Source organism: Oryzias melastigma, linkage group LG14, assembly GCF_002922805.2.
Source record: "Oryzias melastigma strain HK-1 linkage group LG14, ASM292280v2, whole genome shotgun sequence".
Classification (NCBI taxonomy): Eukaryota; Metazoa; Chordata; class Actinopteri; order Beloniformes; family Adrianichthyidae; genus Oryzias; species Oryzias melastigma.
In genome coordinates, this window is record NC_050525.1 from 29,903,308 (window position 1) to 29,916,720 (window position 13,413).

The window sequence follows — 13,413 nt, forward strand, 5'->3', positions numbered from 1 at the left end:
CACTCTGGAGCACTTCTGTTCTCCTGGATCAAATCTGACAAGTTCCTTCCTGTGAGTCAACAGAACAACAATCCATAGATAATTTGACCTTTTCTATGACAAATAGATCCAATCGAGGCTGTAAAAAGACAAACGTGGGATCAGAACAGATCTGAGTCTGATCCTGAACATTCAAACAGCAGCAGGTTCAGGGTTCAAACTAAGCAGCAACAGCCTTTAGTCAAAGCGAGGAGGAACTTAACTGACTTGAGCCTGAGCTAACCCAAGCTAAACTGAGCTAGCTGAACCTGAGGTATTTTGAGCTAACCTGAGCTAGCCTGAGCTAGCCTGACTCTCAGAGTGGGCAGTGGGGGGGGGACATAGCCTCCGCTGAATGCTGGGAAGACCCCCACTGGGCACAAATGTCACTTTTTCCTGATTAGCCGCAACTTTCTAAAACACAACAGCAGCTATTGTTCAGTTTGTTTCACAGTAATGAATGTGGGACGTTTGAATCCTAAAAGAACATTCTTAAACCATTTTATTCCTTCAAATTAAAAGTATGACTGTATATAAAATGTTGGCAGATTTAAACCTCAAACATGAATTATCAGTGAAGTATTATTTACATCTATGACTCTTAGATTCCTTTTTAATGACATCCATTCATGCATCATAACATGGAAATGTTCTGCATTAACCTGTGAAGGAGCAGTTTGTCCTATCTGCCCCGCTCCTCCATTTTTACCCCTCAGTTCTCCTTTTAACCCCAGAAAGGAGAAACGAGTCGATCTGGAGAACAGGGATGGAGCTGTAAACCTGCAGACCAGACCTGAAACCAACCATTAATAAACTTCAAACTCTGAGGATCCAGAAATCGTCTGTCTGCTGCACTGATGTCATCAGAGATGTTTGAGGTCGGTCCCCACGAGGATACAAATACAAGGTTTGACACACACACACACTTCCTTATCTAGACCTAAGACCTGATCCAAGATCCTAAATATGATAAACCTCCTTTTCAGGATAATCTTTGGATCTNNNGGGGGGGGGGTAAAGAACTGTACTACAGCAGGACAGGTCCTCACAAGGGACAAAAGTGAGAACTCACACAGGGTCGCAGCATTTTTTTCAAAATCTTCCTCCAAACAGTCGAATGAGGTTCCTGCTGAGAAGAACAGATCCTCTTGTTTTCCTGAGGTCTTCTGTCGGGAAGGTCAAAGCCCCGAAGACACACGTGCACACTAACATGTGCACACACACTCAGGTTTTTGTTTCTTTGCGACAAAGTTTCTCCTCAAAGAAACTTTAACAAAAACCTTCATACAGTTCTGCAGTGACGCTTTACGCTGAATCACATGAGTGCACGTGTGATTCATGGGAGTGCATGAGTGCATGTGAGAACCTCTTTGTGAGCAGTTTCCCGTCAGTGACTCCATGCAGACTGTCAGGATTTCTGATCATGTTTGAGAATTCTGTCTGTTTTTCAGTCTGACGTTAGAGAAACTTCTGAAAACTAGAAAGATTCATGGCTGCTGATTCTGTGTTTCTCTGTACATCATCCATCCACCCATCCATCTTCTGAAGCTACTGAATCCCTTTTGGGGTCACAGGTTGCTGGAGCCTATCCCAGCTCCTGCCGGGTGAAGGGGGGTCCACCCTGAACAGGTCACCAGCCGGTTACAGGGTCACACTCACACCTACAGGCAGTAGAATCACCTGTGAACACAAGAAGAATGTTTCTGGACTGTGGGAGGAGACAACATGTGAAGCAGGAGAACATGCTAACATGCTAACAGAAAAAACACAGCTGGGATTTGAACCAGGACCTCCTCACTGTCAGTGAGAGTGCTGACCACTACACCTGTGCAGCCACCAACATGAAAACAGCTTTTAGTTCAGTTTCAAACCCAGCGTTACGCTGATGACATCATCCTCTATATAAATGTGAGTTAGCCTAGCATGTCCTGCTCCCAGATTTACAGGTACAGGTGAGTCCCAGAAGGATTTGTGTCAGGAAACCTTCAGATCCAGAATGGAAGCTGGTCCGTGTTGAAGCTGAACATGAAGCTGAAGCTCGTTTGAATGCAGAACTTTGAAAGTCAAATGAGCTGCAAGTAGACGGCTCACCTGAGCGTCCACGTCCTCACCTGAGCGTGCACGTCCTCACCTGAGCGTCCATGTCCTCACCTGAGCGTCCACGTCCTCACCTGAGCGTGCACGTCCTCACCTGAGCGTGCACGTCCTCACCTGAGCGTGCATGTCCTCACCTGAGCGTGCACGTCCTCACCTGAAGCTTCTTTTATCTTATATTTGAATGGTTTGTTTTGTTGATGTTGTTTTGATGTTTTAGTTCTCTTGTTTTTGTTTGTTGTTTTGATGTTTTTGTTTGTTGTTTATGTTTTGTTGTTTTTAGTCTCCGCTCTGAAAACGTGTAACATGAAATTCAATCTGTTTCTTCTTCAGCTGAAATGTCGTTTCCTCTGAAAACGTCACCACAGGTTGAGAGGAGGGGCTGCGTGACGTCACAGAGCGGAGGCTGAGCCGGGAGGTGTGTCTCTCCTGGGGCCCGTTCCAAGAAGCAGGTTCAACAAGTTTAGAGTTCAAACCTGAACTTAGAGTCACTGGACTCAAAATCCTCAAACTCAGGATTTTCGGTTCAAGGGGCCCGTTCCAAGAAGCAGGTTTTGTTGGAACTCTGAGTTCCTGAACTCCAAATTCAGTAAAACTCTGAGTTTTCGGTTCCAGAAAGAGAGATGACTCAAACCCGGGAAAGTGGGTCAAACCAAGCCCGTTCCAAGAAGCAGGTTAAGATGAACTCAGAATCAATCACTATGGTAACTGAGTCTGTGAAGGAAACCTGGTCGGTAGCAGGTTTTCTTCAGGAAACTTAGAGCTCTCTGTAGGGCCGGATCTAGGCATGGGCAAGGTGGGGCAATGCCCCCCCAAATTTCAGGACTGCCCCCCCAAACGTGACGCCATGCAAACAAGAAAAACAAAGCGCTCTCTGGCTCCCATTCAAAGTAGCTGCTAGTGCTGATTGGTAGATCCAAATGAGGGCGTGGCCTCTCGCTTCACTCGGGTCCTCCTCTCTCACTCCGTCTCTCACGCACACAGAGCGGCAGAGACACGTGGTTCTCTGCAGCGAAGCTGAGCAGAACTGTTTAGAAGTTTTTATCTGCTGTTTGTCGCTGAAATGACTCGATTAACCCAAATTTAACTCTTTCTTGTCCTCATCTGTTGCTCTCTTTGTTGTAATGTGGAGGAAAAAGCGATAAACGAGTTGACAATGTTCAGGTTTCTGGTTGCTAAAGCTAGCGCTGTTGTAGCAGCTAAGCTAACAGTACCGGAGCATTAGCTGTTTGAGATGACTCACCTGGGACGCCTCGGTGAGAGCAGGCGGCTGCAGGGGGGAAAGGCCCCTGAGATGAAGGCGGACAGTGGGAGGTTGGGGTTGTCTTTCATATTCCATTGAATTTTAATCTGCCTCACCTCCTTAGTATAAACTTTAATATTATGTTGTTTATAATATTTTGTAACCCTTCCGCTCTCCTTAGTTTGTTTACATTAAAAGTGGGGTCATCTGGACCCCCCAAGACAGTGCGCTGAACTTTTTTTTATCTTTGATTTTTGAGTTTCACTAATGTCCATGACAGACATAAAATCCTGTCCACCTTTGTCATGGAAGGAATCACATATCAATATGTGGTTGGAGTCAACTGGACCCCAAAGAGAGCGGAAGGGTTAAACATTTGTCTGTGGACAACAGACATAAAATAGCTGCTGGGTTAATTTAATGTCCACTGTCCCGGATAAATAAAATTAAAATTCTTGTTAATTTTTAAAGGCAACAATAACATATCTTATTTTAAATCTTCATTTTTACATCAGTGATTTACTACTATGTAGCCTGTTACTAAAACACAAACTCATATCTATAAAAAAATACATTATGATATTTAAAGAATTATCGGGATATTGTTGATTAATATTTATAGTGTATTGAGTAATTTAGTGAAAATAACAAGAAACGATTCAACAAAATACCAAAACTACACAACAGGATTTTTAAATGCTGGATTTGAACTAATTCCCTGCTGATGAAAATACATTCTGTTATCACTAAAGATTTTCTCATCCATGGATTTTTTAAAGCAATTTTGAAACAGGAATCAAGAGTTTCTGCAGTAGCAACTTGTTGGTTTGGTACATTGATGACGACAAAAAGAGATTTTTTTTAATCATCTGCTACAAAGAAAGTGTGTTGGCTGTTTTAATAGTTAAAATAGTTTAGTATTTATATGACGTCTCTAATGTGAATGTTCTCTAAATGTTCATGAGGAACTCATATTTGAACATCCTTCACTTTAAAAAGGGGCGGAGACCGCAGAGAACTCTAAGTTTCCTGAAGAAAACCTGCTACCGACCAGGTTTCGTTCACAGACTCAGTTACCATAGTGATTGATTCTGAGTTCAGCTTAACCCGCTTCTTGGAACGGGCTTGGTTTCGCCCACTTTCCCGGGTTTGAGTCATCTCTCTTTCTGGAACCGAAAACTCAGAGTTTTGCCGAATTTGGAGTTCAGGAACTCAGAGTTCCATCAAAACCTTCTTGGAACGGGCCCCAGAATCTCTTTCCAAACAAAACAAACACTTTTTTTGTCCATCTCTCTGTGCGTGTGCGCGTGCGCGTACATAGCCCACCGTGACGTTGCTTTCAGGCACGCGGACGGACTGACGGTCTGCGCGTCACGACGCGCTCCTTCGGCTGAATAAGGAGGAGAGGAGGAGGAGGAGGAGTCAGGTGGTTAAGGTGAACCCGCTCTGTGGAGCGGCACGCGCAGGCAGCGCGCGCGGACAGCTCTGCGGGTCTGGATGCGGAGAACTCCGTTTGAACAGCAGCGGAGCCACAGGTGAGGGCTCGTGTCCGCGCGTGTGCATGTAGCAGGAGGCACCCCCCCAACACACACAATGGGGGGGATCAGTCGGCGCGTGCGTCCATGGAAGCACGCGCTGGTTCGCCGGGCTCAGGTGGTAAACAGGTGTTGTTCTGTGCGCGGAGGAAGAGGAGGGTGGATGCGCGTGCGTGAAGGATGGCTCCTTCATGGAACCATCGAGACAGACGGACATTTACATAACTTCTACGGTCAGCAGGACGCGGTTCTGGTCGAGTTCTGGATCCGAACTTCTGGGTCTTCATGCTAGAACTGATTCTGTCTGGATGAAGATGACCTGAGGATGAGGAGGAGGAGCCTTCGTCAGTCTAAGTCCAGAACGGATTCTGGAGCCCTTCCTGGTGAAAGCAGGTGTGGGCGGAGCCTAAGCATCTGTCAGAACTTCAGACTTTAACGTTGAGGTGAGTGGTCCGGATGGGTTCTGTTCAGCGCTCAGCAGAAAGGAGGAGGAAGGAGAGACTGCGCCTCCTAGCGGCCGCTTAGAGGCAGGAGTTCCTTAGAATCTGATCGATCATTTCTGAGCTCCAGCTGAAACCAACATCTAAGATTCGGAGACCAAACCGTTTGGACCGGGTTCAGGTTCGGTTCTGCTGTGGAGTCAGGCTGGAGTAACTAGTTACCTGGTTGGCTGACTAGGTGAATTCTTAGTGTGGAAGTTTACAGTTCTTTTCTGAAAAACGTTTTTTCTGTGATCCATGATGACGTACCAGGGGGGCAGCGTCCTCCCTGAAGGTCCGATTCTGCCGATGGACACGAAGCACCAGAACTCTCTCTGTTGTCTGACCAGAAGGTTTGAGCTGAGCTCCCTCCAGCAGCCCAAAGATGCTTCAATGTTGGTAAAACTTTATTGTTCTTTGAGCTTCAGGACAAAGTCAGACTCACAGGAAGAATAAAGTCGGACGATTCCAGGAAAAGTAGAAACCCGACTCGATCCTCCGGCTTCATGGAATCTGATGGAAGTTTCTTTAATTGAAAGGTGAGAACAGATCTGCTGCTGCCAGGAAACACCGGCCCACTTCCTGTTCGGAAGCTGCAGGATTATTCTCAGGATTGAGTTGATCTTTATCTGATTGAGAAGAAAGAGAGAGACAGACGTCTGAGAGGAGCAGAAACTTCATCTTCATTCAACTAGTCTGATCTTGATTTGGCTTAAAATGATAAAACATTCTGAGAAAAATAACTTTCAGAGTTCTAGTGTCTCCCATGATTATTAAAGTACCGGTTACTATGGTGATAAAAAATAATCGATTTTGACTTTTGAAGCTACAACTTGAACTTCTTCTGGAGGGAAAACATCTGCAGATGCAAGAATCCTTACAACCTTTAATGTGGGAGGAGCCAAAACATGCGGGAGGAGCCTAAATAATGTGGGAAGAGCCTTACAAATATGGGAGGGGCCTAACAATGTTGTAGGATTCTAATGATGTGGGAGGAGCCTGAATGATGTGGGAAGAGTCTAAGAATATAGGCGGAGCCTTAATCATATGGGAGGGGCCTAACAGTGTGGGAGGAGCCTAACATGTCACCACAAACATCAGCACGTTCCTGTTTGTATTGAGTGATCACAATGTTGAACTAATTCTTTTTATTGAAAATGATTTTTTACGTAAATATTAAAGTTAATTTCACGTCATTAATGATCATTTCATATGATCAGTGTTTATTATATGTTTCTATAAATATTTATCTTATTTTATATTAAAACAAAAAATATTGATTTTACAAATGATTTTTTCTTGTATTTTAAAAAGAATCTCTGGAGGAAGTAAAAGTAGAAATAAATTGATAAGAATAACAGTAAACAGAACGTAAATAAACATGTACACAGACGTAAATCAGCTGATGAAAACAAAACACGACATTTTGACGTGTCGCTCAAAGATGAAGATCTGAGGTCGTCATCTTCTGTCTGGAAATTTCCAGAACGTCCCGCAAATCTGATGATCAAACTCCGCCCATCATCTTAACTCCGCCTCTTATTTTAACTCTATCTGTCATCTTTACCTCTCTGCCTATTATATCTAACTCCGCCCATCCTTTAACTCCGCCCATCATCTTAACTCCGCCCACCACTCTCCTCAGTTTGTGGTTTGTTTGGTTTTGTTGGATTTTTCTTTGTTTGGATCAAATGTGGTTAAAAAATGTAATCCAACTTTTTTATGGAAAGAAAAAATCCGAAATGGAAACTCCATTTGTGTGAAAAACAAAAGTTTTTATGTTACGAAAGCATCTAAATTATATTCTCCTTCATGGATGCTGTTTGTTGATAATTGAATGAATTCAAAACGTTTATGTTTAGTTCACGTTAAGATGAAATCAAAGAAATCTGAACTTTTCACTTAAACTCCTGATTTCCTCATTTGTTGAGCTCAAAGTGGTAAAACGCCCCCTAGAGGAACTGATGAGACCCAAACTGCTACAGGAGATTAAATGTGATTAAGAAGAGGATATCACTGATCCCTGTGGATCAAAGGGCCTTCCTGTTTTTTACTGAAAGTTAAAAAAAAACAAAGAAAAGTTCCTCAGAACCTCCTGAGGAGCAGGTCCGCTCAGAACGGTTCTGCTCCACAGGAAGACGGTCTTTGGATGGAGGAGGAGCTTAGTCTGCGTGGATCAGCCGTCCAGCAGCTCTGCTGTAGTGCCCTTTAGCAGGACCCTCACCGGGGATTGCTCCTGGTTTCTGGTCCTCTTCATTCTGTTGAATCTGGATGGGAGGAGCCCTCTGGTGGCCACCTGGTGAACTGACCTGGCTCCAGTGTTTGGAATACTGGTTCCAGTAATCATAGACTGTGATCCTGAGGATTAGCTCTGATCAGATTTCATCGTCCGTTTGATCTTCGTCTGACTGTTTGTTTGTCTCTCCGTCAGTTTTCTGGGTCTGAGGTTGGTTCTAGTTTGAGATTCCACGACGTTGACCAATCCTTCATTAGATGCAGTCTAGCTCCGCCCACTTCCTGAACAGAACAGACACAGAAATGTAAACGACTCAGGCGTGTTTTCCTCTCCCCCGTCTGCTCCTCCTCATGGTTCTCCGGTCCGCCGCTGAGCTCACATCTGGACCCGGTTTCCCAGTCCAGAAAGTCCTCACGAGGTTCTCCTCCTGCTGCTCTGTCTTTGTAGATCCATGTGACGTCCAGGAGTCCCGCCGGGATCTGAGGGGCCGGAGTTCAGGGTCCAGACGGTCAGGACGGCCCCCGGCTCTTGGGGGGAGGCCCTCATCCTGTCCAAGATTCCTCTTCCTCGTGTCTGAAGCTGTCAGGAGGAATCGGGAGAAGGATTTCCCATCAGAGTCGGTTCTGACTGAATGTTTCCAGGAGTCTGAGTGGATCTAAGGTTCTTCTTTGGTTCTGGTTCATCTGGATCTTTTTCTGGACGTTTGCTGCTGGAGCGTCATGGTCCTCCTCTTGAAAGATGTTTCCAGGACTCGTTTTCCTCTCAGACGCTGAACTTCTCCTGTTTGGATTCTGTGAAGGCGGTGAAGCAGAACTGGAAGTTCTGTTGGATCCCATCCGGTCCCTCCAGGCCCGTAGAGACGCCGAGCTTCGATGTGGATCTGGGACGTGGCGTTCCTGAAGGATCCGTCTCTCTCCCAGTCTGGTTTTGACAGAAGAAGCTCTTCCTCTTACACAGAGATGATCTGTGGTTGTCAACGTTCTGCCGTTTGAAGGACGCCGCCGCTCATCCCGCCGTCGCCATGGTGATGTCTCACGGCACCTACACCTTCCTGGGCTGCTTCGCCGGGTTCTGGTTGGTGTGGGCCGCCATCGTCCTGCTCTGCTGCTTCTGCAGCTTCCTGCAGCGTCGGCTGAAGCGCCGCCGCGAGGACCGACTCCGAGAGCAGTGTCCGCGGCCGGCCGAGGCCGCTCCCCTCAGCTGCCACACCGCCGCGTTCTCGCCGCCGCCGGCGTGCTGCCCCCCTCAGCCGCCCGCCCCTCATCCCACCTCCAGAGCCTCCTGGGTCTCCATGCTGGGTAACTTCATCCTTCAGTAACACGACATGAATAAGTGACAGCTGAGAGAACAGATCACAAAGGTTTACTGGAAATAAGGTTTTCTTGCTTAGAATAAAATGTAGATTAGATTCAGTGATCTGCTGACAGACGGAGGATCAGGGATCAAACCTCATGACTGTGACTGTAGATCAGGCGTGTCAAACTCAATCACCCAAAATCCAAAACACACCTGAGGTCGCAGGCGGAACAGGATCAACATTTATTGAACACAAGAAAATGACATTTATAGAACTTTAAAATTGTAACTTTTTAACATAATTATGAACTAGATATATAGCATTACCTGTGATAATGCTAGAGTTAATGCTGGAAGCTGAATTTGTCCGCTCAAGTGCTGACAGCTGAAGATGCTAAAGAGGATAGCCAGCTAAAATGTTAGCTAAATGCCAAATTAACATAAAAAACAAACAAAAAAATGTAGAATATCCAAAACAGATAGCATGTAAAGATTAGCCTAACTTCAAAACACCCTAAAAAATGAAAAAACAAACCTACGTTAGCCAAAACAGCTATATGGAGCTGAAATATTAGCTAAACTCCAAAATTGCCTAAAAAAATCTTAGTAAATAGTCCAAACATAGTCCAAAAAGCTAGCAGAGTGCCAATTTTAAAACTTTAAAACTGTAACATTTTACTCTCCTTTAAAATATATTTTGTCAAAATTATACAAGTTAGAAATGAGCACAAGATAACGTCATTAGTAACAATAGCATAAAATGATCTGGAGGGCCGGAGAGAATTACTCGGAGGGCCGGATCCGGCCCCCGGGCCTTGACTTTGACACATGCTCTATAGGAGGTTCGTCTGCAGTCGGTGGATCAGATGGGGACATTATCAAGAGACCATTAGCTGCTGATCACATGACCAGTTTATCAGGAACAGCTGATGTCCAGCGGCTCCTTTGATCTTTCGGTTCTGCCTCCAGGAACCCGACGGTTCTGAACAAAGTTCAATGGAACAAACCTTCCTGTACCTGTCTCACTTTTTACACTGTAAATTATAAATAATAAATAAACCAGAGCTAATGAAGTGACCCTTATCGTGTTTTTCAGACAATAGTTAAAATCCTTATTCTTTATTTTAGAAATAGAAAGTGCACCTTAAATATTGGTGTGTGTCCTGACTTCACATTGATTTTTTTGTTGAAAACAGTAGAAGAAGTCGAAAAAGCCAAACTCCTAGAGCATTATGGGTAATGTAGTCAGGATCCTGGTTGAGCGATACATGCAGTTCATCAACTTTGCTTAATAAACCTATAAGATGAACATAAATATGTTACAGTTTCCCATCAAAAATATAGTGTTTTTCTTTAACCCTTTAACAGCAGAGCTCCAGTGTTTATGTTCTTGGATTTACTGTAACTTTTAAACCGTTAACACGATGATTCCAGTTGATCTACTGGGATCATCGTGTTAGCGGTTGAAAAGTTACAGTGTGTTAAAGATGTTTTTGTTTTGGCGTCACTGATGGCGCTTCAGGTGTTAAAGGGTTAACCACAGAGTGAGATATTCCTTCGGTCCACCTCTGCTGCTGCCGGTCCTGCCGGCGTCTCTCAGGATCAGTGGGGGTCTGATGGACCGGGTCCAGCTACTCCGACATTTGCATCCATAAATACACTGGTCTCCATGGCAACAGCTCAGCAAACAGCAAAGAACACAACTCCAGAAGGTTGGATGCTGTTTTCAGAAATAATGGCCTGACTCACTCTCCAGGTACGCCGACATTTCCGGGAAAAAGTTCTGGCTGTTCCTGCAGAACCCCACTGACAGCCGGGTCCAGTCAGGTTCTGACCTGAAGTCGGTGTTTTAAATGAACGTCCTGAACCGGGACTTCCTTTAAAGAGCTCTGATGGGAATGCTGAGGTTTCAGCTCTTTCCTGATGATGGAGGACAGGGTTACTGGATCAGAACTGGACGTCTGGATGGAAATGATATTCCTGCTGTTTTTGTTGCATCGCTAACGCTAGCTTGGGGTGTGGGGGGCTGTAAGCTAGAGTGTAAACAAAGGGATGATGGGAAATGAGGGGTGAAAATATGTCCTTGAGAATGACAGCTTTTCAGATTGAGTCTGAAAACATCATTATTGAAGACCTGTTTGGAACCAGATCATTAATGATTGGGATCATCACTAATCCGAGTGGATTCTAGGATCATTATTGATTGGGATCATTACTAATCCGAGTGGATTCTGGGATCATTATTGGTTGGGATCATCACTAATCCGAGTGGATTCTGGGATCATTATTGATTGGGATCATTACTAATCCGAGTGGATTCTAGGATCATTATTGATTGGGATCATCACTAATCCGAGTGGATTCTAGGATCATTAATGATTGGGATCATTACTAATCCAAGTGGATTCTGGGATCATTATTGGTTGGGATCATTACTAATCCGAGTGGATTCTAGGATCATTAATGATTGGGATCATCACTAATCCGAGTGGATTCTAGGATCATTAATGATTGGGATCATTACTAATCCGAGTGGATTCTAGGATCATTATTGGTTGGGATCATTACTAATCCGAGTGGATTCTAGGATCATTATTGATTGGGATCATTACTAATCCGAGTGGATTCTAGGATCATTATTGATCGGAGCGACTTTAGGATCATTTCTGCTGCAGCTTCTCCTGCAGACGGAAAAGTCCAGCAGAAAACAACCTCCTCTGCTTCCATCATCATCATCTTCATCACCTTCAGTCTAATTTCAGTGAATGTATTTCTTCACTGGGGGGTGGGAGGGGCTACAGCAGAGATGAGGGCGAGCGAGCAGACGCTCTCAGGTGTTTCCTGCCGCTCAGCGCCACCTGCAGCCCAGCAGGAAGCTGATAATTTTAGTGTTTAGGTTGTGACCCGAAAGCGAACATATGCACGCCTCCTTACAGGCCCCTCCCATCATCCTCCCATCATCCTCTGATCTGCTGGAGAATCACTCCCAGCCGTCTTTTAGTCACTGTTAGGGATGATGATGCTGATTTCAGACAAAAACCAGGACTGTTGGTGAGGTAAGCCTGCACTGATTCCCCATCATACCCTCACTCTCTCCTGCTCACCCCCCCCCACCCACAACCTAAAATTAGTGGTTGAACAGAAACAGCAGCAACATCGTTTCTATCCAGTTCTGATCCAGATTCCAGCTCAGACCAGGAAAACAAAGACGTTCATGGATCTATCTGTCTGCATCAGGAAGGGGCGGAGCAGGGAGCTGGTGGCCCCGCCCATAGTAGTTTGCATATAAATGTTTTTTCCAACAGCATTTTCCCGTCGGCTCCAGATTCACAAGGATTTGAATCAAGAAATCCTCAGGAATTGAGTTGAATGTAAATGTTCTGTATTCATGTCCTCCATCATCAGAATAACATGTTAGAAACTCATTTTCATCAGAGCAGGTTTCTAACAGAGACACTTGGGCCCGATCCGAATACTCCCCTTCTCCCTCCCCCTTAGCCCTCCCCCTTCGTTTATCCCTCCGTGCTTGCTCCAGACGGAGGGTGATGAAAAAATAGTGTCTAATATCTGTCGGTGACATCAACATCGCCAGTCCGCTAGCATTAGCGCAGCGCTTCTAGCGGTTTAATATCCATAACAACAGCTGGTTTATAACTTTAAGAAGGTCACACTACAATATGAAGTCATTACTTACATTTAAATGTAAAAATCTGCGGTTCAGAGCACACCAAACGGAAGAAAAGCGCTTCTTCGCGCAACGCGGTTTACTACGATAGCGGACTTTGAACCGCTCTGTTCGGAGTGTGAAACTTAAAAGGTAATGATTCCGGACACGACTTTGACTTCAACTGGAGTATTTATCCAGAATAATAAGATTGAAATATAAGTGCTGATCACAATAAGAATAAATGAAATATCCGATCCTGATTGGACAACAGAGTCCGATTTGGATCGAGTCCTCAACCACGTGATCGGATCGGGACATCTCTAGTTCAGACCGGCGACTGCACCTGAATCTGTGACTCAGGTCTGTTTGTGACCGTCTCTCTTCTCCTTCCAACAGACACTGACGTCATCGGCAAGCCGCCGTGTTACGAGGAGGCGGTCCTGATGGAGGACCCTCCCCCTCCATACAACGAGGTGCTGGCCGACCCCAGAGGCGGGACCTACCTGAAGCCGGCTCCGCCTCGCGCTGCGGCGCCGCCTTTGAGGGAAGATCGGGATGCGGCTCAGGTGTTCGCGCCATCGACCTGCAAAGCCTCTGCCGTGGGGGCGTTTCCGGACCGGGGGTACTCCTCTCTGGTCCGCCTGCCGTCCTCGCAGCGCTGGGACTCCCTGGGTCACCTCCTGTCCAACATGGACCTGAACCACAACAACCTCAGCCCCCCCGGAGTCCGGTCCGCTCAAGCAGCCGCCGCCATGGCGACCATGCCTCGCAGAGAGCCCAGGACTCATCAGGGACTCCAGGGGGGGTTAGCAGAGCTCCAGGGGGGGTTAGCAGAGCTCCAGGGG

At 45.7% G+C, this 13,413-nt stretch overlaps 1 protein-coding gene across 13 annotated transcripts; it reads left to right on the forward strand.

Moving 5' to 3' along the window:
- Positions 1–4,737: 4,737 nt before the first annotated feature.
- LOC112141424 (proline-rich protein 7) lies at positions 4,738–13,394 on the forward strand (the record flags this gene model as incomplete). 13 transcript variants are annotated; one of them, XM_024264594.2, is given in 5 exon segments in its annotated part: positions 4,911–5,511; positions 5,643–5,722; positions 5,792–5,908; positions 8,053–8,903; positions 12,965–13,394. In XM_024264594.2, coding segments are annotated over 2 exon segments (707 nt in total), but the record flags the coding sequence as incomplete, so codon positions are not given.
- Positions 13,395–13,413: the final 19 nt, after the last annotated feature.